Source organism: Setaria viridis, chromosome 9 (genome assembly GCF_005286985.2).
Source record: "Setaria viridis chromosome 9, Setaria_viridis_v4.0, whole genome shotgun sequence".
Lineage (NCBI taxonomy): Eukaryota > Viridiplantae > Streptophyta > Magnoliopsida > Poales > Poaceae > Setaria > Setaria viridis.
Window position 1 is genome coordinate 48,306,603 of NC_048271.2, and position 25,897 is coordinate 48,332,499.

The 25,897-nt window shown below is 47.9% G+C and overlaps 4 protein-coding genes across 4 annotated transcripts; 1 reads left to right on the top strand and 3 right to left on the bottom strand.

Annotated features, from left to right (window-relative positions):
* Positions 1–588: 588 nt before the first annotated feature.
* Positions 589–2,641, bottom strand: LOC117835911 (protein PSK SIMULATOR 1). Its single transcript, XM_034715239.2, has one exon. The coding sequence runs from the start codon at positions 2,170–2,172 to the stop codon at positions 760–762; it is 1,413 nt and encodes a 470-aa protein (XP_034571130.1). The 5' UTR covers positions 2,173–2,641; the 3' UTR covers positions 589–759.
* A 2,968-nt stretch (positions 2,642–5,609) lies between these two features.
* LOC117835951 (SNF2 domain-containing protein CLASSY 1) lies at positions 5,610–11,366 on the bottom strand. Its single transcript, XM_034715286.2, has 6 exons — positions 11,208–11,366; positions 10,540–10,634; positions 10,142–10,377; positions 8,672–10,033; positions 7,766–7,921; positions 5,610–7,672 (listed from the first exon to the last, which is right to left on the bottom strand). Exons 2-6 carry the CDS (start codon positions 10,586–10,588, stop codon positions 5,774–5,776), a joined length of 3,702 nt encoding a protein of 1,233 aa, XP_034571177.1. The 5' UTR covers positions 10,589–10,634; positions 11,208–11,366; the 3' UTR covers positions 5,610–5,773.
* An 8,712-nt stretch (positions 11,367–20,078) lies between these two features.
* LOC117837135 (uncharacterized) lies at positions 20,079–21,420 on the bottom strand. Its single transcript, XM_034716718.2, has one exon. The coding sequence runs from the start codon at positions 20,870–20,872 to the stop codon at positions 20,354–20,356; it is 519 nt and encodes a 172-aa protein (XP_034572609.1). The 5' UTR covers positions 20,873–21,420; the 3' UTR covers positions 20,079–20,353.
* Positions 21,421–22,540: 1,120 nt separating this feature from the next.
* LOC117839164 (RNA polymerase sigma factor sigB) lies at positions 22,541–25,706 on the top strand. The gene is made up of 6 exons (XM_034719435.2): positions 22,541–22,935; positions 23,058–23,597; positions 24,331–24,561; positions 24,648–24,788; positions 24,900–25,097; positions 25,196–25,706. The coding sequence occupies exons 1-6, from the start codon at positions 22,741–22,743 to the stop codon at positions 25,487–25,489; spliced, it is 1,599 nt and encodes a 532-aa protein (XP_034575326.1). The 5' UTR covers positions 22,541–22,740; the 3' UTR covers positions 25,490–25,706.
* Positions 25,707–25,897: the final 191 nt, after the last annotated feature.

A 25,897-nucleotide genomic window follows, 5' to 3' on the forward strand; every position in this document is an offset into this window, starting at 1 on the left:
CGGTCGAGCACAAATCCTAGGCCATTAAAAAAGGGATGTCTCTCGAGCACTCGAGTATGTCTCGGGTGCCCAACACTCGAAAATTCCCACGTGAAATAACTATTTGATGGCCCTGCATCATCTTCAACCTCTATCTGGCAAGTCCCATCAGAGCTCCATGGTGGCAATGCGCCGCCGCGGAGCTCTTGCGAGATCCTACCCGCCTTGTGGCTGCCTCCCTTTTCCCCTTCCTCGCTATATCCCACTGCCGTAGCCGTCGTCATCGATGCATCCGCCCAAACCCCGCTCACCACCCATTGCCATCCTGACTGGCGGCATCACCATTGCCTTGCCCCTCGCCACCCCCACGCTCGCCACCACTGTCGGGGCGTCCTGCGGCCCCCGAAGCCTTCTTCTAAAATCGTCGGACTCCGACTAACCTCCAACCCTGAACCCTCCCTAATCCCAAACATTAACTCGTGGAAACTCGGAATCCTCAGCGGAGCATTATCAGAGTTTTGCCGGAAGCTTCAGCGTGGCTCGCAAGAGCGAAGGAAAAACCGAGTGTAGTTTAGCATTCTTAAAAAAAAAGTGCTGGATGGCTCCAAGTGCAACACACCCAAGCAATCTTTAGCTTTCCCGAAACAAAAACAACAATTCAATTGTTTTGTACTAGTATCTAGCGCACATATAGTTATGTATGTACAGATGCTTTGCAATAATATTCACACACAGTAAAGTCCACGATCCACAGCTCAGACATCTGTAGCTGCTAGCCTGCTACTCGTCGTCCCAGTCCACAGACTCCAGACGGCGCCGCTCATCGTCATACCAGCACACGCAGCTGAGGCAGACGAGCACATCAACAATCGCCGCATCCGCCTTTTTCCGGTCAGCGAAGTGCAGCGTCTGCACCATCAGCGCGCGTGGCTGCATGCTGAACCGCTGCCCCCGCTCCATGCTCCGCTCGTCGCTCCACCGCACGGTGTCGTGCGCCATCGGGCCCAGCCACCGCAGCACGACCTCCGCTTCGCCTCTCGACGCCTTCGCGGCCTCCTCGTCCACCGCCTGCCCTCTCCAGCTCTCCCTCAGCTTCGCGTTCACGGCCTCGCGGATGCTCACTGGTAACATCTTGTAGAGCCCGTCTCTCGCCGACAGGTCCATCATTCCTTCCTGCACCTCCTCGCCGTCAGCTGCCGGCGGCCTCAGCGCCGCGAGCAGCGTCTTGACGGACAAGATCAGGTTCGCGTATCGCAGCTCCATGCCCGAGCCGCCGATCGTGCTCGCCAATGGCTTGGTCGATTCCAATACTGACAAGGCGGCATCTTTTTGGCCGAAGATGGGAGCCGAGTGCCGGAGCGCGGCGCCGGGCATCGCCGACCGGTGCAACGGGCCGGAAGAGTGGCCGGGCGCGCGTCCCACTGTTAAAGATGGCAGCCCTGGGACGAACGGGCCGAAGGCAATGGAGATGCGCGCGAGCACGGCGAGGACCGACTTGGCCATGAGCTTCGCCGCCCTGCCGGCGTCGACGCTCCAGAGCGACCCCTCCATGAGCCGCCGCACCTTGTGCCGCTGCGCCCTGAGCTCGTGCATCAGCTTCTCTCCGGGTTCGGCCGCTGGCTTCTTGCCCGGCGCCGCCTGCGACGGGATGATGGGCCCGCTGTGCTGCTTCCAGTTCTCCATCCGCCGCTCCGACGCCTCCAGCTCCCTGAGCGCGTCCATCTCCTCGTACAGCCTCGCGGCCGCGGCCACGTGCCGCTCCATCTTGCGGAGCCGCTTCCCGGCGCCCCTAGAGAACCCGACCGCGACGTCCAGCTGCGCGAGGCGGCCGCGCTTGGCCTCGGCGTAGAGCCGGTCGAAGTCCCGCAGGAGCGGTGCCTCCGCGCAGGATCGGCACCGCGCGGCGAGGCGCGCGACAGTGGCGGCGGCGCGGTCGAGGTCCGCCACGAGCTCGCAGCACGCGAGGCGGAGCAGGAAGCTCTGGTCCGGGGACGTCAGCCGCGCGACGCCCTCGGCGCGCAGGACGTCGGCGCGGAGCCTCCGGAACTCCACGTCGGACAGCGTCCGGTGGAGGGACACGAGCCGCGACATGGTGGCAGCCGCCTCGAAGGCCAGGATGCCGAGCCCGTCGGCCCTGGCGCCGCCGGCGCCGAACCGCGACCGCAGTTCGGCGAGCCATGACCTGGCCGGCATGGCCGGAAACCACTCTGCTCGATCGCCTATATAATACGTAGCAGCAAACCAAAGAAAGAAACAAACAAGGAGCTCTGTGGTTGACCTTAGCAGCAGCAACAGCGGCGGCTGGATTCTTATACTACCACCCAGTTCGAGAATGGCGCGAGATCATACGTATGAGATGAGTCACGAATTCTCACGTGGACACAACGCGTTTAACAGCAAAGAGCAGAGCGAAGCAAGCAAGCTCTACGCAGCAGGATAAGGGGGGAAGAGCAGGCGAGGAGTCGGCACCGCGAGTGCGCGGTGCGGCCGGCTTGCCTGGGTCAAGAGACGAGCGAGAGGCGAAGTCGCCCACGCCGCAGGCAAATCACAGGCAGCCATGTGCGCGCCGGCAGCGGGGCGCGGGCCGGTTCTTCGACCGCATGCAGGCGCGCGGCGGGGGGAGAGGCGGAGGCGGTAGCGCTACCCACTTAAGCAACATGTCATCGAATCCCTTCTGGATTAAAGAAGCGACGGAGCCGGCCCGGGCGGAGACCGACTTGGATCCGCAGGCCAAGTCTTCGGTGACGGCGACGCCTCGCTCCCCCGCCTTGAGTCTTTTCCTCGTCTCGCTGGAACATGTCCGATCCGATCCGCTCACGTCCACGACGCGTCGCTGGCGACGGGCACTGAGCATGTGGAAGGGGCCGCATGGCGCCGGAGCAGCGTGTCCCAACATGTCGCCTCAGCCTCACCCCCGGGTCACGAGTTATGGCCGTCGTTTTCTCACTTAAGTGCGCTTTGGAAAAAAGAGGGCACCGTGCAGGGAGCGCTACACAGTTTTTACCCAGTGGAATCGAAGACCTTTTCATGTCATCGTTCAGGTCCTGCTCGTGCTATTCGATATGATCTGCAGTGCACGTACGCTGCCTGGTAGCCGTCCAAACACCTGAACCAATCACGCTGGCTTCGCGTCGTCTTCGATCGTATTGCAAGGCCCAGGTCGAAGCTTATTTTGCCCCTGCGATCGAGCGTGCGACCGCGCTGCCGAGGAGAAGCGAGAACGCAGCAAGTGTGGTCGACTGGTCGTGGCGTCGTGCGCGGTGGTGGGAGCGGCGAACAACGAGTGCGGCGTCATTGTTGATGGACGGAACCAAAAGAGAGGCGCCACCAAATTAAAAGCCGTCACGGGCGTCGTCACTTGGGAAAGCAAGGGCCAGGAGCTGCCGCCTTTTTGACCGCACCACCACGTACGAAACGTATCGTACCTTTGTCTCCATCCTGCCACGGGGAAGGATGGTCGCGTCCCGTGCTCGCTTTGCTTCCCCAAGTCACAGTCAATTTGTTCTGCGTCGTCCTTGGATACCAGCATGTTCAACGTAGGAGTTTCGTGAGATTTTCGCGCCGTTCAAGCCAAAAACAAAAAAGATGTTGCAACGGTTTTAAAGGAAATCATTTGATTTTTGCTTAAAGACGTGGAAAAGTTTTTGCGTACCAAAACAATCTCGCATACGCGAAGACGCAAATTTTAAAACCGTTTTCACACGAATTCTAAAGGAAACAGTTTGACTGTTGCATAAACTTTTTTTTTAAACATAAACTATCATCGTGGAGAGACCATAGATAAGGTCTCGTGTATGTACATTACTCTCTTTGCGATTGGTAATGGGCTCCCTAATTTCCATGGCATGGATGCATCGGGCCCAATAGCCTAAAGAGAAAAGGGGAAAATGATAGTCCTAAATTAACATGGGCCTCGCTACGGTGACTCCTGAGTTTGTGGGCCAAGGCGAAAATGAATGATTTAGCAGGACGACAAAGCGATAAGAATCAAACTTATTGATTATTCTTCCAGTTTGATTCATAAAATTTACATAAAGGTGTCTTCTTCGACAATTCTCCTTCATGTTGTTATTCGTTCCGTCACCGGATTGTAAGCAACTATTATGATGGACTGATGGACATGGCCTTCCTTCACTTCCATTTTGTTTTGTCCTTGAGCGATCGATATTCTCAATAATGGCTTGGTCTTATTGTGCGCCGGAGCTGAAGAAGCAAACACTTGAGTCGCTGTCTGTATCCGAATGTCTCTGAGCTAGGCGCAGCTAGCTTGTTGTTTTCCTGCAGGATCAGGCTGCTCTCAAACAATTGCCAGTAGCCCGTACTAGATGATTTTGCCACGATGGCCGCATCTGAATGGATGAATGCACACAAAGGTAGCTTCAGCAAAATAAGAATAAAAACAATAAGCCAACGCAAGCGATAAGGTTCCTGCTGAAAACTGAAAATAGGCACCACAAGTGACAGAGTTTGGACAAAACAAATCGGATGGACGGATTATTGCAGGTTTAAGACGCCAATGGAAAGCAGCCGGCAGCATCCTTCATTTTTACAGGAATCAGTGGCAAAATCAGGGATGATCAGCGCATCGCCGTTCGCCGACATGGGCGTGTACGTCGCCCTCCTCGAGTACAACAACTTGGACGCCCTCATCCCTTAGTCCGAGCTCTCTCGCCGCCGTATCCGCTCCATCGCCTCCCTCGTCAGGATGTTGCATCTGTGATCTGTCCACTCGTTTTCTTGTATTGTATGTGTAAATCTGCTATTATGGCAGTTGCCTGGGAGGATCGGAGATGGCCGGAGGGCCTGAAGGGCTCGAGCGGAGCAACGCCGGCCAGAGCAGGAACGAGAACAAAGCGGGCACGTGATTTAATTGAAACAATAAAACTTTTTACACAAATTTATCGTCCCAGCACCAGTGGTCTAGTGGTAGAATAGTACCCTGCCACGGTACAGACCCTGCCAAAGAAAGCAACTCGATTTTCCTTTTTCCGAGTACAAAGCAACTAGCAGCAAAGCCAGGCCCATAAGCAATGAGTCAGTTGGGTGCCAACTGTCTGGAAATTCATCTTGGATCATGATCTTAGAGTGGCCCAAACGGCAAAGAATTTTTGGGGGAATTTTGATAGTAATTGTCTGTTAGCAAGTGCTGAGATGCTGCTGTGGTACAGCGGGATGGATTTCAGTTACAACTTATAAAAGGCAGAAATAGGAACTATGTCATCAGCAAAGATTAATGAACGTTTGCAACACATGTTACCTTCTATCAGACAAAAGGAGCAAACATATCTGTTAAGAGCGGCATCTGCTACTTAAAGCTTTAGGCCGGCAGATTAAGCTGCAACGTGAGTTACCTACCCTACCGTCGTAACAACCCCCCCCCCCCCCCCCCCCCCCCCCCCCCCCCCCCCCGGCCAAAATCAGGTAAGCCACTTTCTTTGGCTCATCCGTTGTACAAGAGCCATGCTGCATCACCGGCCGACACATTACGTCTACAATACTACAAGCACCTGCCCATCCGTTCTTCAGTGCAGCCATGCCATGCTCGCGCTATTTGGATTATGCCCCTGTGCTCTCAGATGTCCAATAACTATGGACACAACCACATCTTTGGGTATCAAACAATCACCTCATACAGGCAAGTATCGTCTTTGTTAGGACTTCAGATCACTAACATAAAAAATATAAGATCTCGACATTTCAAGTTTTAAAGAAAAGGATACCTAGATTCTTCCAGCTAAAATCATGAGGCAACATAATATAGGACATAGTAGATATAGTACTCTAGCAGCATTTCTCAGTCCTGCTTCACTATCTTATGGAAAGTTTTGGTCTCATCTTCATCAGCCAGCTCCTTCAGAACTTCGTCATCGATTTCAGTCACATGGTTTCGCAATGGTTCGTCAACATAACGTCCAAAGAAGACCATTTTTGCAATCCAAGCTTTCCTCCTGTTGCTGTTGTATTTATCTTCCTCCCATGTACCAGATGCCACAAGAAGGTAGACATATACCATTCTCTCCTGCCCAGGCCGGAATGCCCTTGCTATCGCCTGCATTGTCTTTGAATGGTTCCACTCTGAATCCAGCATCACTAGTCTTGATGCACCGGTCAGACTAATACCCTCGGCACAGGCTGTTGTTGAAGCAATCAGCACCTTCCTCTTTCCCTTTTTGTCACCGTTGAATTTATCCATGACATCCGAGCGCACAGGGAGCTCTTGATCACCTTGCAACACAAGGACTTCCTCCCCAAGACACCATCCAAAAACAATCTCTATCAGCTTGACGAGAAAGTTTATTGGGGACACATTGTGACAAAATATCAGCACCCTCTCCCCTCTGAATGAGGACTCGTGCAGAAGATCAATCACAAATTTTGTTTTGCAACCAACAGCATACTTCTGCTTGTACTTCTCAACTCTAGCTACTTCTTCTGGGGTAAAGTAAGTGCTAGCACACTTGGTTGTTTTTATAAGACAAGGATGGATAGAAGCAATTGTGATGAGCAGCTCAACCTCCAGAGGATAACGGGCAGTGCCCGGTACGGGCATTGTTACTTTTGTGAGCACCTCTTCCTGTATGTCAGTGGGTTTCATGAAAAGGGTATACACACGTATCCCTGGAAGATTGTTCTCTTTTGTACCTTCAAATGAATCGATGAATCCACAAGTAAGCTTGTTTAACAAAGAGATGCCATCCACTCTGTCATGTATGCTACTAGACTCAATCTTTTGCCCCACTTTTTCCACAAAAATACGCCTTGCCAGTGCTTCTTGATGTTTACCAGTCCTGTTCCGTGTCTCCCTTTCCGCTTCTGGAACTAGCGCCGTCATAACATCACTGACAAAACGAGGTCTAGCCAAAGATAAGGTGTTGAAATACTCTTCGAAGTTGTTCTGGAAGACTGTACCCGACAAGAGAATTCTAAATTCAGTCTTCACCTTCATTAATAGCTTTCTCAACTTTGATTTGTTGCCTCTTGGGTTGTGCCCTTCATCGAGGATAAGTAGCCCAGGGTTGTTCACCAGAACTTTCGCCATGAACGCCCGATGCTGCAGTTTTGTGTCTTCTTTTGTAAGCGCTAAGAAAGAAGGATATGTCATGAGGAGAATGCTTGGATTCTCATGCCACTTGCGCAATTTATCCAGACTATCCATCATCCGCATCATTTTCCAGGATGGTTGGTGGAAGTTCTTCAAAATCGCGTGCATTTTTGAAGTAAGAGTCCCCATTGCTTTGCCTCTTCGGTTAGAGTAGTGGAGCACATGTAAAGGAAGCGAAATGCCCCATGTCTCAAACTCTCTCCTCCATGTATGGATTGCAGCTTTTGGAGTAAGCACCAATGGTCGGCTTCTTGGGTGAACTTTCAAGTAACTGACAAGAAATGAGATCAGCAACAGTGTTTTACCCGCTCCAGGAGTATGTGCAACCACACAGCCACCTCTACTCGCTGTTGAATCATCCATTTCTTCAAGCTGTAATGACCCTGCCAAGTTTTTCCATATAAATTCAAATGCTTTTCTTTGATGAGCATGTAGCTTTGGTTCAACATCAGTGATCGAAGCCCACACATTCCCAGATCCCTTAAATTTGGAGAATTCGGGTGCGCAGATCTCAAGAAAAGAAGAATCAAGCACATGTTCATCTTGAGAAAATTCACTCCATCCAGGCCTCTCATGGTCCTTACCAGCAAACTGCAAAGAATGAAAATATGAATCCGGTCAATAATAGGGTCTCTAGTGAAATAAAAGAGAAATATGCTAGTTTGATCTCTGTCTCGAAGCTACCATTGGTGGAAAGATATCCTTTGCCTCAGTGCACACAACGTTGCACAATCTGCAGGTTAGACCAAGCTGTTCATCCAGTATGCAGTCATGATGACAACGTTCTCCTCCTTTTCCTAAATCAGTATTGCTCTCATGAGTGGCTTCTGAATCTTGCATCTGGAAGTGCACATTTGTTATTCTATAGCCACAAAAATAAAAGGTAGCAGATTCCCAGTAAAGGACATGAAGCAACTTATGGCAAGTATGATTGCCATGGAATCTAAGATATAATTCATTGATCTATAATCCTTATGGACCCTCCAAAAATTCATTTTGCTACAAGCCCGTCCAAATGATAAAAACCAATAAAATAAAATATTTCGATAGTGGAACATATTAAGAATTTTGCTTGTGATAGTTAAATTTGTGCAAGAGAATGTAAACTAGTTCCAAGTTCTAAACTTCCAATGATGGGGTCCAATTTTGTAATCCAGTTGAGTAAGTAAACAATAGATATCAAGGATATGTCAAGCAAAATACGGAGATTTATTATTACTGATTTAATCATTTTAAAAGCATTATTAGGAAAAAAACATAAGACCCAAAGCTTCACACATAGAGTAGTTAGAAATGCTGCATCCCTTTAATGTTTGTACTTGAGTGCCATGTTTGTTATCACTCTGCTATCTGAAATACTTTGATTTTGTACTTGAAGTTCGAACAATACCCAACAACTTACTAATAGGAGGATCGAACTCCCTTTTTTCTACTGAAAAATAGGATCAAATCCCTTACTGTCTATACCTCAAAGTATGCAGCGTAGAATAAAGATATTCATAGACAAAAAGAGAAGCAACTCTTTGTATGTTTCCCAAACATAAGCTCCTTTCAGAAAACAACTAGGAAAGAAAATCATGCTTCACAGACCTGCTTTTGCTCAAGAAGTGCTAGTGAGGTCAATGCATAGTCCATTTGTTTCCACAGTTCTTCAAACTCATCCTTCTCCTCTTGACTATCAGTGGAAGACGGCCATGTAAAATCCCCTTCTTGGTATGCATGTCCGCTACAGTTCGTTATATGTACATCTAGCTTGAAATCAGAATCTCTCTCCATTTCACACTGGATATTTCCAATGCATTGGTCTATCATTTCCTTGTATTCTCTTTCGCGCATGTGTTTCTTTCTTTTTCTGCCCCTCTTTTGGCAGAATGCTGGTTCACTATTGCCACGTAAGATGTGAGATGAAGTAAATGGCTTCAATTGAAACGATAAAGGTGGACGACTGTACTTCTCCTTGTTCTTCGCGGGTGCATGTGGAATGTGAGAATCCGAGCTTCTTTGCTTGGCTGTACTCTTCTCTATTTCCACGGAGGTTGGTTTTTCCTTTACAGGAAAAGAGCATTTTGTTCTTTTCACTGGGTTCTTGCGCTGGCCTTCCATGGACCTTGGGTCTTCCTTGACCATGAAAGGCCCGGAAACTGTTTGCTTCACCGAAGGATTTCCTAGCACCTCTTCATCACTTGATTCTTCCTGAACTGGTGAATCCCAACTAAAATCACTCTGTGAATTTTTATTCTTGGTAGATGATGTGTTCCCCTCTTTCTTCTTGTTGCAGGTTCGATTGAAATTAGGTGCATCATAACTAGTAAAGCGGTCTGGCTGAGTTTTCATACGCTTTGAACGTCTCAAGTCCACATGCTCATACAAGACTTCAACATCTTGTGTACCATCCAATTCATCCATCACGGTGGTACACCTGTCTTCCGTGAGATTGTGTTTCTTAACCTGAGTGACTGGAACTGTTCTGATTCTTGGGCGTAAAGCCTCATCACGTGTTTTGAATGATATTATGTCCATGCTCTTGCCAAAACCTGGAGGTATGCTCATGGAATCATCACTATACAGCGCTTGATCTCCTTTGATAATTTGATAAATGATCTTGCCTTCTACCGCCTTGATGTTGAATTCCATTCCCCTTAGTCTAGATAAAACTATCAGGTGTGCAACTTCTGCAGAAAATCTTGCACTTAACAACTTGCTTCTATTCTGATGGAGGCAATCCTCTGCCGAACGCCATTGCATGCTGCCATCCTGCAGCTCCCCAGAATGGAGCTTTTGCAAGATGAAAACATCACCTAGTGTCACTATGGACATTGTACCAGTTATCACTTTACCTTTACTGCCAGGGCACTGATCTTTGTAGAAACTAACAGTAGACAAGCAGAGGCACTGGTCTGTGTGATGTTTTTTATTGATTTTGATGAGCCTTGCATCACGATACAATGGTACCTGTGCTCATAAGAGAACAAAAGGAACCTGTGAGATGATGCCATACATGTGGAAGATGTAACAAAGTGAAACTCAAAAATTATAAAAATAAATAGTTAAATGCCATACACAAGATTTCCTTTCTCCACTGGCACTTGCTTGCTTTACACAGACATCAGCACCTGGCCTGAGAATATGTGAGCAATCTAAGCAAGTTGCCTTTCTGGAATGTAAGCGCAGATAGTCCCCATCAATATTATGCTCGACAGTGGATCCAGAGTGGACAAATTTCACAAAGAGACCACCATTCCGTATCCTTATAGAATTAACTGCATGCCATGATCCGTTATGAAATGCCTCGAATGCTGTAAGCAAAGTATGAACAGTAAGTTTTGTCCTATATTTCTCAGCAATGTTTGAAAGATATTAACAATGCTGGCACAGCGAAAGCAGCAGCTGAAATGTAAGTTTTGTATGAATTGTAAGTTTTGTCCTATATTGGTCAGCTGCTGAAATATGTCACTTACGAACTGAACCGATGGGATGGTTACGGTGGCTTGTGGATCCCTTGATCATCTTGTCAGCAATATTACTTGAACCGCACGATCACAAACTGAAGTGCCTGTTAAGCAGAATATAGACAGAAGGTACATTTTATAACAAAACGAAGTTCTTAGACGGTTACTACGTAGTATATCCAGAAGGCAATGCATCTTGGTTTACTGATGGCAGTACACATGAGAAAATGCATAAGCAGCTGACTTAATGTTTTGCCCTATGCAGACAGATTCTACAGGTACAAGATATACTACATCAAGGTAAAAATCAACAGCGCGGTTGAATAGAAAACTGCGGCAAGGCCGACCGCACAAGAGTCGTGCCTATGCTAGTAACAAAATCGATGCATCTGTGTGCAGAATATTATAATGATAATAAGACATTCAAGAGATAGAATGACTGTAACTAAGCACTTCCTGGTCGGCGAAAATTCCTCTCCCACAGCCGATTACTGTTCTAAGCACCTCCTCTCCTTATTCAGCAGAAGCGGAACATTTTGTGACATAGGATTCGGTATGGTCACTCATGAGGAATGGAGAAGAACAGGAAAACCCAAGTCCATTCCTAGAACGAGATTGCAGATAGTCCCCATATTGTATATGCACCTAAACCAGAAAGGTAAATAGAGGCACCTTACCAATCCAATGTCCGGATGGAGACAGAACGGCGGGTCGGCGGCGGACGGGCAGAGGAGGAGGATGGAGATGCCGTGAACAGTGACGAAGAAGGGGAGGAAGAAAGATTGCGGAGGAAGGGAAGCGGACTGCAACAGCAACAAATGGCCTCGTTTTGGGGGATTTTTTTTAAAATTTTAACTTTTTCTTAAAGATATATTTTAAAAAAAAACCTCCCAACTATATTGGCGCGGTGGGACGTTTTTATCACGCCGTAGACCATGACTGCCGCGCTACATACAATGGCGCGGTAGCGCAGTGCTGACTTGGCGGCGCGCTTGACGCGCCAGACCGCCTACCGCCACGCGACGCCCTTCCTCCTCCTCCCTTCCTCTTTCAGCCAGACCCAAGCAGCACCTCCAACTCGCCGCCTGCCGCCTACCCCTGAAATCCCCTCCAAATACGGCGATTTTTGGTGGGAAAATTGGGGGGAATCAATCCCCTTGTTCTTGGGAAGATATTCCCCACTTTTTTTTCTTGTTTTACCGTACCATTTGCTAGATCAGTGGATGTTTAGGTGACCTAGGTTTTAGGATATTGTTTCGAATTTTTGATAAAATTTAATGTTGTTATATAGTAGTGGATGTTTAGTTCATACACAGTAGACTCTCTGCCCGCGATTTTGACGTGTAGAACTTTTTGCATGCTTAGATTTATCTATTTATTGATCCATTTGTATAGTGTACATGGTATTGGTAGGTTTATTTGTGCAATATGTCAAATTGATGTCCAATTAATATGTCCAATATATTTATTTTGTAATATACTTACTATAGTTGGTATGGTAAAGTGTTTGTATTTTGTAGATGGATCGTTTAGTTCATTTTTGTCACTTGGTGTGTAAGTGCGATGATGGCGATCGGGTTAGAATACAAGCGGCGTATGGGGTAGATGCAGTACCCGGACGAGTCTGATGCGGATGCTCCCGTACCTCCAGCCCTTCTGGTACCAGATCGTAGATGTGGCGTGCCAGCCGAGGTGAAACAATCAAGGCACCTAAAGACCGCCGAAAGAGCCTTCTATGTTTGCAAGTGGAAGTTTGATCCTATGCTTGCCGCGCCTTGTTATTTCTTTCAGTGGATAGATGGACCCGACAAATATGATCCTAGGATCCGCCTATTCCCATACTATAGCATGCAGCTTAAACTATACCATCAGTTTAGGCGTTGGGTTCCTCCTCCAACAAACCCACCTATAATGATCAAGGAGGAGAAGCAGGAGGCTGCCTGTAGGCGTGTGAGGGATCCTCCCATATGCAAGTGTGGAGTTGCTGCTAAACTTATGCATCCTAACTTAGGGGTTCTATCTAAGTTCACTCCATTCTTTCGATGCTCGCTAACTACCCATGTAAGTTTAGTAGGAAAATGTTAGGATCATGTGTAGGAAGCAGTGATAGTTTTCTGATATGCACCGTGTAATCTTGTCATTATTTTTATGCAGGATGGATGGTCGCTATGTGATTTTAGTGAGTATATCTATGGGCCTAAGCCGATGTGGCCAACGAAGGAGCAAGTGCGGGAGTTCGAGACTGGAAAGGCACCATGACCATGTGAGTCCTCTCCTAGTGATAGATGCAAGTGTGGTATATTGGCAACACAAGGTGTGTTGCCTTCTAAGCTTGGATATGGTTCGTTCTATGGCAATGCACATGGCGACTATTGGGTGAGTAACTAGTCATCTTTTTTGTTGATCGTTTATGCCATTACATGTGAAATGTGTATCTATTGTTACATATGAACATCTTGTTGCAGGAGGGAAGGACATGTGATTGGAAAGACTTTTCTGGTCGTCGTGATTTATTGTTAAAGTTGGGTCGTACATCGGAACCATGGAAGTCAAGAGAAACACAAGATCTGAGAGAAAAGATTAGGGACAAGTATGATGTGCCTATACCTAACAGTGACTTGCTATGGGGAAAAATATACCAAGTAATTCCCAAAATACCCCTCATTCTTTCCTTTTCCAATTCCTTAGGAATTGATTGGTGTATTGTTATATTGATTGTTATTCTATGTAATTTTATAGCCAGTAAACAACCAAACTCTGCCCCGAAGCTAAGGATCCAGAAGGCATGAAGCCAAAAACCCTAGTCGCCCTAGGAAATGTTAAGGATCTTAAATGAGGGGAAGTCCCGACTCTTAGCTCATGTTTTATCCTATTGAGTGTGAGAGTTAATAATATTACCAACCTAATAAAGATTGCATTGTTTTATTCTTGAGAACTATTTCTTTAAAAATACGTGATTAATCCTTTTTGCTATTGAAATGCCACATGCCATATAACCCTAGGAAACTACATTTTCATAAGCCATCCCATACTAAATGTTAGGCCAGTCGAGTCACGCCCCATAAAGGGGAATGAAATACCAGTTGGATCCTCTATGGAGAGGATCTAACAAAATATCATTTTATATTAAAAAAGATGCTTAGGAAGGGTTTTCTCGTTGGGAAACCGTGAGTTAAAAGATGAAATAATAGTGATGACAACCCCTAGGGTGTGTTTTGGACTTAGGAGTAAGGGGACGGCCTCAGTGGAGGATACTTCATCCCAAAGCTTACTCCGGTCATACAAGGACCGGTTCGTTGGGCGAGTCTTTTTTGTGAAACGTACAACCATATATGCAAAAAAGGTACAGCCTTCGGGAGTGCCTGTATATGTGAGGCCTTGGTTCAAACTCCGTTAGCTGAATCTAGTCATCCATCCCAAGGGGCCAAGGCGGGCAATGGATATGCTGGAGTAGGATCTTCACAAAGTCCCAAGTCCAGTCGGCACGGGTTGGCTGTTTGGAGGGTTGGAGACCCTGAGGATCGGAGGCCCTGTTTATATATTTGTGCACATTTTTCGGGAAAGGATTTGCAAGGAGGATGTTAGTGGCTCCTGTTTAGACCCCAGTATATCCATGGATGGACCTAGGGAATGCTGTTCAGAGATGGAAACGGACGGGTATGGATCTCGTAGGTCAGTACCACCTTTTCGCGAGGGTGAGGACTGATCGGACGTATGGGGAAAGTGTACACCTCTGCGCAGAGTATAATCTATTCGAATAGTCGAGGCTCACGGTCATGAGCTCACTAAGTTAAAGCTCCCATGATTACCTCTAAAACTCTTTGGGTGGGAATTAGTGCTTTGAAAATGACGGATGGGCCAGATTCCAGAGTTAAAACCTAGGGACGGGTAGGGGAGGTAGTTTTCCCCCTCCAGGACCACAACTTCCGTTTAATAACACACTAATACCCTTTTTAGAGAGTCTTTACAAAACTCACCTTTCTTAATCCACTTTGCATATGTGAGATGCTTTAGGTAGGTTTTGCCTCTCAACCATACTCCTTGTCCACCTCCCAAAATGCATATAATTACTTAGTACTTGTTGCGATTTGCTGAGTACCAACCATAAGTGTACTCAACCTTGCTTTCATTGTACATGGATAGGACTTCAGAGGTGTTATAAACCATCTTGTTAGTGGATGGGCACCTAAGGTGAAAATCTTTTCTTATTAACTTATACGCCTTTTATTGCTTAAAATACTGATGAGATGATGACTGTATTAGCCTACTGATCCAGGGACTAATACAGGTGATCAACGGGACCCCACAGCTGCCACTGGGGTTAGTGGCGGAATCTCAAAATACAATCTAGTCATGAGTGGACCATCTTCTTTTACTAGTACAGTACTTCCTCTGTCCCAAATTATAAATTATATTTTAATATACATCTAAATATATACTTGTGTCTAGGTGTATAATAAAACATATGAACGTAACAATTAACAATGGCACCAGACCAGCTATTCATTTCATTTCTTCAGTCTTCTTCAGTGTATCTGTGTTCAAATGTGTGTATATGCCCTAGTGCAAACTTTGGTACTGGGTAATCTACAAAATTGTTGTAGTTAAAATTGTTATATAGGATCGTTTCAAAAAAATTGTTATCTAGGAGTACTTATAGAATTTTCTTTCATGGAGAATACAGTTGTTGTTAAAATAGTTATAGGAGTACATATAGAATTTTCTTTCAAAGAGAATAATTGTCTGAGTAAGAAGTGAGACGGGTGCTCGGTGAATGTCTAACTAAGTGGATCTATACACATGCTGCCACCGATTTTGTTGAGTCTTGAAGCCAATATCCCTCTATATCGGCTCTTCGTCACTGCTCCTTGTGACGTACAGATGTCAAGATTCTACCCATCATATATCTGATTTTCGCATGTATGAATGGTAGCTTGTCATGAATTTTACTATAATTTTGGTGTACACTCATGGTATGTTCTTGTCATGAAAAATTTAATTGGGGAATTGCAAATCGGTGGTCATTTCACTAATGTTTGAGCAATACTAGATATTTGTTACTGCAGTATACTTTAGAATCTTATCATGGAAAAAAGTATTAAAAACAAAACAGAGTATTAGTGAAATGTCATATGCACAAGGAAGCCCAACCCAACAGGGTAGAGCACCCAATTTAGCCACCATCCTTTCGTTCAGGAATTAGAACCCAACTAGCTAGCGAAACGATTTCACAAATAAATTTGATTCATCATAGAAATGTTTCCATAGAATTCTGAAACACTTCCAGGGTCAGTTTGAACCTAGAGCTACCAAATTGTCCCTCCTTCATTTTAGGGAAAATTGGATTCATACCATCAAAAGATCTAGACTTTGGAAAAATACCATCAAAAGATTCAGCTTTGGAAAAAGAGCATTGAAAGGTTACTCCGTTATTGATTTCTACCATTCACGTGAGCTCACCGTTAGTGGCTGTAAAACAAGAGCTTCAGGCCTCACCTGCTGCCTCCCTCTCCCTATGACACCTGGGCCCCACTCGTCATCCCTAACCTCCAGCAGGCGCGGCAAGACCCCATGAAGCCTCTCGCGCGGCCGTCGAACACTCCCCCCCTCCTTGTCGAAGTTCCACGCTGGTTGAATAGAGCTTGGGGTCCACTACAGCGCGGCACAGGCCGGCAGCCTTCACCTGCTCCACCTGCGCCGGCACCCGCGCCAGGACACACAGCGGCATCGCAGCCGCTCAGTATTGGCTTTGTTGAAAGGAAAATCTATCAGGTTTCGTTATACTACATTTGCTTCTCTGCTATAATTTTTTTTCTCCATGCGCAAATAGAGACACCAAGATCCAGGTGCATGCTGGCCGGTTTTTAATGCAGATTGACAGGGGCGGAGCTAAACCTTTTTACTGTTGTCAGCTGACAACAATGATCTGTTGCAAAATCAATAGAAAATTAGTGTAATGCAGTGCTTACCACCTATGGTGCTGACACCGGTATCTAAGGGCAAACACTGTGGGTGCTGTCACATCGGATGTTTGATACTAATTAGGTCTATTAAACATAGGCTAATTACAAAACTAATTACACAGATGGAGTGTAATTTGCGAGACGAATCTATTAAGCCTAAGTAGTCCATGATTTGACAGACGAATCTATTAAGCCTAATTAGTCCATGATTTGACAATGTGGTGCTACAGTAACCATTTGCTAATGATGGATTAATTAGGCTTAATAGATTCATCTCGTGAATTAACACAGGGTTTTGCAATTAGTTTTATAATTAGCTCATGTTTAGTTCTCCTAATTAGCATCCGAACATCCGATGTGACACTGTTAAAGTTTAGCACCTCGTATCCAAACACCCCCTAATGCAGCTTGACACCAGTGGCCCCGTGAGCTGGCTCCGCCCCCGCAGTTTGATGTTTCTGAAGTGCTCTAGGCAATATTTAAATTGTTCAGCGGTTCCCACGATGGTGAGGTCCCATTTGATTTACCTGTTTATTTTTAGCACCTGTCACATCAAATGTTTAGATACTAATTAGAATTATTAAATGTAGATTATTTATAAAAATCATTACATAAGTGGAGGCTAAACGGCGAGACGAATCTATTAAGCCTAATTAGTCCATGATTTGATAATGTGTTGCTACAGTAAATATTTGCTAATGATGGATTAATTAGGCTTAATAGATTCATCTCGTCATTTAGCCTCCATCTGTATAATAGGTTTTGTAAATAGTCTACGTTTAATACTCCTAATTAGTATCTAAACATATACGTGCTAAAAATAAGTGAAGCGAACCAAACGTCCCAGCGGCCTCGGCGCTAGGAACAAGGCAGCATCGCACGCGCTCACAGCACGTCCGGCGCCCCCGAGCCCACCTGCGCACGCGTCGCCGTCGTCGAGTCCCCTAAGTTCTCGAAGTCCAGCAGCTCGGCTAGGTGGTCGCCGATGGCGTCGATATCAGTTCAGCCATGGCGGCGGCAAACAAGACTGAGACCAAGCGGTTGTTTAACGTGGAGTTGACGAGAATGGTAGAAATCAGTAACGGAGTATCTTTCGATGCTATTTTTCCAAATCTGAATCTTTTGACGATGTTTTTCTAAAGTCTGAATCTTTTAATAGCATGGATCTAATTTTCCCTTCATTTTACATCTTAACAACAATCAATATTCAGACCGTTAGATCCTAATGTGTGGTTCGAATTTGTCAAAAATTGACCTAACCGTAACCTAACTAACCACACTCCCAATGCATGTGCAACCACACAGCAGCGCACTGCTCCCCAGCATAAGCCTTCCTCACTCCCTCCAATAAAAAAAAAGATATAACATTATGGGCATATCCCATACCATGTTCATGGGCAATTTAAGTTGGGTACGAACCATGACCCTAGCTAGATGTTAAGCTTTCAATAAAGCTGGGCGTAATGCCTTTGGTCGAAATGACCCTAGCTAGGTCATATTTGATTTTCGTTAATAATGAAAATCTATATCTATATCTATATCTAATATTAAAGCAAGTAAAGCTTCTGCTAGGATTTTTGGTACGTCATTGACCGAGTCAAAGGCGTGGAATCGGGCGCTGGTGTTGAAAACCAGGGGAAAACCGGCATATACGCGTAAACCTAGCATGGAAAACAAGAAAACCGGCACCCTGCAAGCGGATCGGGAAGAACCGAAGCTGGAAAAGCTTCCCACCTGGCCGCAAACTGGGAAAACCGCAGCTGGAAAAAAAACTACGTAAAACATAAACCTTAAAAAATTACAATACATGGGAAAAGAATCAAACCCTAACCCACCAGGTAGCAAAGAAGCAGTTCAACCGCTTCAGCTTAATTTCGTTTGTGAGTTGGAAACACAGTCTTGCTTATTATGAACCGCATAGACCGCAGCCATTATCACCTGCCATGTGGCATTGTTTATAAGTATATTCCTTTTGATATTATGGTAAAAGGATATCCTGCAAAGATCATACACGTATGCATGCATAAGGTCGATAGTTTTAAATTTATAGCTATCTATTTAATTTTCGAGCTATTTGTTGCTTGAGAAGAACATGACATTTATGAGGAGCCCAATATGTGCTAGAGTAGAAAAGTTGCATGGAGCAATAAAAGTTATCACATATTGAGCAAGGGCGGTGCAGAGTGGCTGCACACTAGCTATTTGCACTGAGAAACGAATCCAAATACAATTGAAAATATGGTCACGTTATGGTTGTACGGTTGTACCATACCTATTTATTTTTCTCTAGCAAATCTTTTGCTTAAATAAAAAAGGTAGAAATTTAATGAGTATTTTAGTTGAAGGAAATATAATAAACTAAAATTTTGTTGGTATTTCTAGCAAACATGTAGACATCCAACAAGTATAATAAATTTTAGTGGTAAAAATAAAAAATACAACTGATTTTTGACCGTAGCAACGTACGGACACTTTGCTACTATACTTAATGAGACTAACAATTTTTGTGCCAAGATTTACAAGGTTAGCTCTAATGGATGCAATAAGAGAGAAGCCACCAAAGTCAAAACATAAAGAGGAAGAATTGAACTTTTTCCACAAACTTTGATGTGATTGGCATATATTTCTGAATAATCATATAGAGATCTTCACAGCATTTCTATGGCTTGTTCATGGTGTTTAATGGCTTGTTCGAAGATGTGCACGTCGGATCGTTTGGTGCTTGTAATGTTCCACACGCCAAATTGTCCAGCGTATAACAAAAAAGTAACCATTGGAGCAACGTCTATTTTTAGCGATTGGGGTTGTCTATACCCCTCACTCAAGCATTTCAATGCTTTTTTGAGTCCAAAGAAAGGTGCATAGACTTGAAAAGACTAGCTATCATACCACCATAGTGCTGCTAGGAGTGTTTGGGAGGAGGGGGCTAAATTTTAGCTCCCGTCACATCGAATGTTTGGACACTAATTAGGAGTATTAAACCTAGACTAATTACAAAACTAATTACATAATCTCTAGGCTAAATCGCGAGACGAATCTATTAAGCCTAATTAGTCCATGATTTGACAATGTGGTGCTATAGTAACCATTCACTAATGATGGATTAATTAGGCTTAACAGATTCGTCTCGCGATTTAGCCTAGGGGTTCTGCAATTAGTTTTGTAATTAGCTTATGTTTAGTCCTCCTAATTAGTATCCGAACATCCGATGTGACAGGACTAAAGTTTAACCCCAGGTTTTCAAACGCCCAGTAAAAGTGACAACTGATAATACTGTATAATATAGTGAGAGAGAGAGAGTGGGGGAGGTGTTTCTAGCTACCTGATGAGGGAAAGAAGTGAATGAAGATGCCCCTGGAGCCTAGGGATCTTTGTGGCTCACCGGCACCTTGGGCCTTGGCAAACGCAAGTTGTATGGTAACGGTTGGGATTATGCATGAAGGCTTTATTTTTCCCCGTCGCCTCCACGCCGCACTTGGTCGCAACAGGAGAGAAGGGGCGGCGATATGACATAGGAGCGTGAGCCGCGGCCGGCGTCGTCGAGACGATGGAATTGTTCTATCCCCTCATTACGATACATAGGAGTAGGTTGGTAACAGCCGTTGTACGTGTCCTTAGCTGAACGCCAGTGCTTATTACATCACATCAACAATGGCGAATGACATGCTAGTGCACAGTTACCAATTATCAAGCCATCGCTAAGACAGAGGGTTGAAATATTCACAAAGAGCTGCAACAGCATTGTACAGGCAAGCCAGGGAAGAGCAGAAATCAAGTTGCGCAAAAGAGATCGATCATCGTCGCTGCGGCTCCTGCCTGAACGCACGGGCCTGGTCGCCTGGTTGAGCAACCGCCTTCCCTCATTGCTGCGCGTTGCGCACCTCCACCGCGCACTGCGACTGGAAGAAGGACACGAGGGACGCCGGCTCCGCAACCGGCGTCGCAAGCGCCGGGTGCCGCCATCCCCCGCCGCCCGCAGGCGCCGGCACGGGCGGCCTGGGGGAGGGGGACGCGTCGTGCGCCTGGCGCTCCCCGCTGCCGCCGTGCCGGGCGGCGCCACGGTGATGCTGCAGCTGCTGCTCCCCGCCGCTCTTCTCCTCGGCCTGGTCAGCTCCCCCCTCCCTCCAGGCGGCCCCCGCCTGGTCCGCCTCCCACACCGGCATCGTGGGCGTCATGACGAGCGGCGACAGGAGCGGGATCGCCGCCCTCCCGTCGCCCCACGCCCCCGCCCCCGGCGCGGCCCCCGCACCAGCAGCACCCTGCTCCAGCTGCAAGGACGCCGGCGCGTGCTTCTGGAGCCTGCTCGGCGGCCGCTTCTTGGAGACGGACGCGCTCGCGCTCCGCACCGGCTCGCCTGAGCCGGATACCTTCATCTCCATCGATCCGCAGCCGGATGGATTGCCGCGAGCGATCCCCTCCTATCTCTATCGGTCGCGCTCTGGTCGATCGGTCCTGCCGGCCGGCTTGTGCGTGAAGGGCTTGGCTACTTTCCGTGCATGCGGGGCGCGTGGATGGCTATAAAGAGCGGCGCGCTGGCGAGTGGGCGGCCGGGTCTGGAGGAGACGCGGTGCGGCGTGGACGGTGGGGAGCGAACGGTGCGGCGGTTCCCTTGTTTAGCGTGTAACGCTCGCTCCCTTTCCGCAACCGTTTCCGAGCGAGAGGCCAGCGGGCAGCGGGCGGGGCGGTCAGTTCTGCGGCTCTGATCCGATTGGGATCGGAGATCTTCTTGGGATGTGTGACTGCGGACTGGATTTGTCCCCTGGCCGAGATGCCAAACATGTCATCTGTCACGTCACGTGCCGACGGCGTGGAAAGTTTTGGACGTCAAAACTTGGCCGAATTAGAAATTGTTGGGATTGTACGACCGATGAGTGATAAGCGTTGGTTCACGGCAACTGGGGGGAAGTGCAATATGGAGTAGATTGCAGGGCAAGGTGGATTATGTTAATCGATACAAGTGCCAAACTGCCAATGCTTTATTCAATTTCTTCACCGATACTTTAACACGTCGTTTTCCTTCCGAAAGTAGTTTTGCGCCCTCGACACCAACTCCATGGAACTTGGGAACGCGTCTGTTAGTGAGCCAATGCGTCGTCAATGTCGTGTCGATGAACAAGAAAGTTAGAGAGTTAAATTAGGTACATGTCCTCCTCCATCCTAGTTCTACTGGGCGCCCACGCGCGCCGACCGCGTCGGCGTCGTCTGCGCCGGCATCTTCCGCTCCGACGGCGTCCCCAGCGACGACGTGGCCAGGCTCGTCGATGCCTTCCCCGGCCAGCCCATCGGTACACTGCATCTAGCGTGCGTTACGAACTTCTTGACGGCATTTTTATCCGCGTTGGGTACTAATTCAGGTGGCTGTGCGCGCGTGCAGATTTCTTTGGCGCGTTGAGGGCAAAGGGTCTACGACGATGACGTCAGGAAGTGGGTTGCGGTGTGGAACTGTGGACGTAACGTCGGGCGGAAGCTCGTGAACTCGACCGAAGGGTTGCCTGTGTTCCAGCCGGCGATGGCGACTCTGAGGAAGCTGATGGAGTAGGGCAGGTTGCTGGTGGTTGTGGACGAGCAGGAGAACGTCAAGAGGGTGCAGCTGGCGCCTGGCGGACAAGTACCTGCGCGACAGCGTGAGGCTGCCCTTGGGAGATGCATGCCAACGCTGAATGAAGAAGGCAAGAACATAGTAGTGATTAGATTAGAAAGCTGGAACGTCCGAAGTTATGTTCAAGTTGAACGGTATAAATTGTACAAGTTGATTGTTCCAAGGAATTCTTTTTTGAAAAAAAAATTGCTGGTTTTTTAAATAAATAACTAAAAGTATGGGTTGGGGGTTCGAATTTACTCTCCTGTCTCCTCTAATCTCAAACTCAAATTTATTCTACTGGGCCGCTTTATGTTCCAACTGAGGCCGGACGGATCACACAGCCTGGCCTCCTCGGCCCGGCCCACAACGTGGCCGGCGGCCGGCTGGCCGTGGAGAGTGGAGGTGGCCGGCTGGCCGCTCTCTTTTCCGCACGATCCCGTCCCCACCATCTCTTATCCGCTTCGGCGCTTCCTCCTCCCGCGGTCCCGCCTCCTCCCGCTTCTCTCCTTCCCCGCAGCCTCACCGCGCCCCTGCTCGTCCACGCGTTCACTTTCACCGCCTCGCGGCAAAGAAGAGAGAGCTGGCTTCTGGGTTACGAATGCGCCGCTCGGCCGCGAACACCACGACGCGCATTTGTTGAGAGGCGGCCTGTACGGACCACCATCGATGGCGTTCCTCGCGCCGCCGCGGTTCAAGTGTCCACCTTCCACCCGCGCGGCGGTGTTCAGGGAGCCCGCCGGCGGCGCAGGCTCCCGCCCCGGTCGGGTAAACTGCTCCGTGTCCTCCACCGCAGTCGTCGATGCAGAGCGCCTCGAGTGCTTATCCGTCGGGCCGCCGCCTTCTCCTCATCCAACCCTTCCGGTAACGTCTATCTCCGTCTCGTCTGGCCCAGCTGTAGCTGCAAATTTCAATACGGCTCGGAGTCTCGGACTGGGGCATTTCTGAATTGTTCGTCTCATCTTTCCTTCGAATGCCGCAACCAGGGGGGTTTCGGTGAGGCGATTCTCAACAAGGAGGCCATGGTGGCGGCCGCGGCCGCGGAGGCCGTCGCTCTGGCTCGAGCGGCGGCCGAGGTCGCCGGAGAAGTTGCCCGGATGGCGCATCAGGACCACCGGACAGACTTCTCTCCACGAGATGACACGGAGGACAGCTTCTTGGCAATAGAGTTGCGCCGCACCGAGGTGGGGTGGCAGTCATCCAGGCGCGCCGGCCTCGAGTTGCTGGAGGACGAAGAGTTCAGCAGCATTTTCAGCGACGAGGCCGAGGATGGTGACGATGACGGCGAGAGCACTGAGGGCGTCGTAGCGGTGAAGTCGGCGCGTCGGTCCGAGAGAAGGGCTCGGAGGGTGAGGGCGGCGATGAAGGCGGCTAAGTTTTTGAGCATTGGGAAACCCGTCAGAGCGTCCTCCTCGAGCAAGAAGCGGTTGAAGGGTTGCCGGAATCCTCTGGGTTGCTTCTATAAGATGACCGGCCCGAGGCTTCTGACGGCAAAGCAAGAGGTCGAGTTCTCAGAAGGCATTCAGGTAATAAAGGGGTGTTTGGATCTTAGTCCGGACTAAATTCATATCACATCGAATATTCGGAGGCTAATTAGGAGGACTAAACCTGAGCTAAATATAAAACTAATTACACAGATGGAGGCTAATTCCCGAGACGAATCTATTAAGCCTAATTAGTCCATCATTAGCACATGTTTATTGTAGCACTACATTATCAAATCATGGACTAATTAGGTTTAATAGATCCGTCTCGCAAATTAGCCTCCATATGTGCAATTGGTTTTATAATTAGTCTATATTTAATACTCCTAGTATCTAAACATTCGATATGACAGGAATTTTAGAAGCTGGCCTAAGACACAAATTAAAACGTATCTGCAGTTGTATCATCCTGTAGCCTGCCTGTGCTCTGTACTCTGAAGTTCTTCTGAATTCTGAAAGTGAAATGTAGAGTGTTGCAACGCCGCTTTTTTCTAGTGGCGTCATAACCAAACACATATGTGCTCATCAGTCCTAGATTGCTGAATCATAGCTTGCGAAAAATTCTCGCGTGCTTGATGCAAATTTGTGTACCCCATAGTTTGGTGTGCTCTTCTTGGTGGCATTATCAACATGGTGTTTGTCGTTGACAATTTTTTCCTACTGATCAGGAAATCAACGCACTATTTTCATCACCTGTTTCTGCCAATTACCGTTGTTCTGTTGCTACCATACCATCAGGCTAACCTATCATGCCTGGCGCAATGAACGTATGCAGGACCTCCTGAAACTGGAAGCTATCCAGAAGGAGCTCGCACACTATAACGGTGACGAACCGACATTCTCCCAGTGGGCAGCAGCAGCTGGAACCGATGAGAACACTCTGCGGAAACGCCTGAATTACGGAGTTTACTGCAAAAACAGGATGGTGAAATCTAATGTCAGGCTTGTAATCTCAATTGCAAGAGAGCATGAAGGCCCTGGAATGGATTTTTCCGATCTTATTCAGGTACTGTAATGTGCTTGTTGAGAAATAGGTGACACGTTGCTCTGTTTGTACTATTTCACATTCGCATCTCTGTGTCTCCGTGGCAGGAAGGGATGCAAGGATTGATAAGAGGCGCCGAAAAGTTTGATGCTTCGAAGGGTTTCAGATTCTCCACGTATTCTCACTGGTGGATCAAGCAAGCAATACGCAAGTCTGTTTTAGAACAAACCCATATAATTCGCCTGCCGGTATGTGTTTATTCCTCCTTGCATTTTGAACATCTTGAATTTGTCGACGTTGCTCGCAGCTCAGTTTTGATGTTACATTGTACCCACAACATTTCTCATGCTGTTCTGCAGTCGCACATGGCTGAAGCGAGTTCCCGAGTGAAGGAATGCCGGCGCCGGCTCCACCGTCAGCTGAAACGGCTACCCAGCAACGAAGAGATCGCGCTGGACACCGGCATGCCAATCCGGCGAGTGGAGGCCGCGATGAGCCTCCCAAGGTACAGCGTGTCCCTCAGCAGCAAGGTCGGCTGCACGGACGTGACATACCAGGTTCGTTCGTCCTTCCATGTTGCACCTGGTTGACGGCTTGACACACAATGGCGCCTGAATCTAACGCCTCGCATCACCTCGCTTCATGGACACCGCAGGAGATCATGCCGGACACCAGCGCGGAGACGGCGGAGGAGGTGCTGCACCGGTGGCTGATGAAGAAGGACGTGGACAAGGCGCTGGACAGCCTGAGCCCGCGGGAGAAGCAGGTGCTCCGGTACCGGTTCGGCATCGAGGGCGGGCGGCCGAGGACCCTGCACGACATCGGCCAGCTCATGGGGGTGAGCCGGGAGCGGATCCGGCAGATCGAGCTGGGCGCGTTCCGGAAGCTGCGGGCCAAGAAGAAGGTGCAGTCGCTGCAGCACTACCTGCAGCCGGCCGAGAGCTGGTAGCCGTGTTCCCGTGCCAGGTACACGGCACGGCCTGCATCGCAAACGTACACCGTCTTTTTGAAGGATTTAACGTATACGCGTCTGATCCATTCGTGTATAGTACGTGTATAAAGAGGCTGGAACATTTTTTGTATGCAACAATACAAGAACTGCATTCCTCCCATAAGTAAAGAACACGGTAAAAGCATAGAGACGATAAAGCCATCAGTTTCTGTCATGTACACAGCACGCACACGCCTACCCCGATGAACAGCCTGATCTGTACTGTACAGCACACTCTGAAAATTTCTTCCAAGTCACGCCATCCATCAGAAGAGAGCAAGATTTCCAAGATTGTTCTGGCGATGATCTACAAAGGCACACAGAAAGCAACACTCAATCAAAAAAAGAAAGAAAAAAAAAAGGAAA

Excerpts from the sequence above, each read along its gene's own strand:
- LOC117835911 (XM_034715239.2), bottom strand. The coding sequence starts at position 2,172 with ATGCCGGCCAGGTCATGGCTCGCCGAACTGCGGTCGCGGTTCGGCGCC.
- LOC117835951 (XM_034715286.2), bottom strand. The coding sequence starts at position 10,588 with ATGATCAAGGGATCCACAAGCCACCGTAACCATCCCATCGGTTCAGTT. Across the intron at positions 10,378-10,539 it reads CCATCCCATCGGTTCAGTTC|CATTCGAGGCATTTCATAAC; the intron begins GTAAGTGACATA and ends CTTTGCTTACAG. Across the intron at positions 7,922-8,671 it reads CACTTCTTGAGCAAAAGCAG|ATGCAAGATTCAGAAGCCAC; the intron begins GTCTGTGAAGCA and ends GTGCACTTCCAG.
- LOC117837135 (XM_034716718.2), bottom strand. The coding sequence starts at position 20,872 with ATGGAGATGAAGGTATCCGGCTCAGGCGAGCCGGTGCGGAGCGCGAGC.
- LOC117839164 (XM_034719435.2), top strand. The coding sequence starts at position 22,741 with ATGGCGTTCCTCGCGCCGCCGCGGTTCAAGTGTCCACCTTCCACCCGC. Across the intron at positions 22,936-23,057 it reads CTCCTCATCCAACCCTTCCG|GGGGGTTTCGGTGAGGCGAT; the intron begins GTAACGTCTATC and ends TGCCGCAACCAG. Across the intron at positions 24,789-24,899 it reads CCCATATAATTCGCCTGCCG|TCGCACATGGCTGAAGCGAG; the intron begins GTATGTGTTTAT and ends GCTGTTCTGCAG.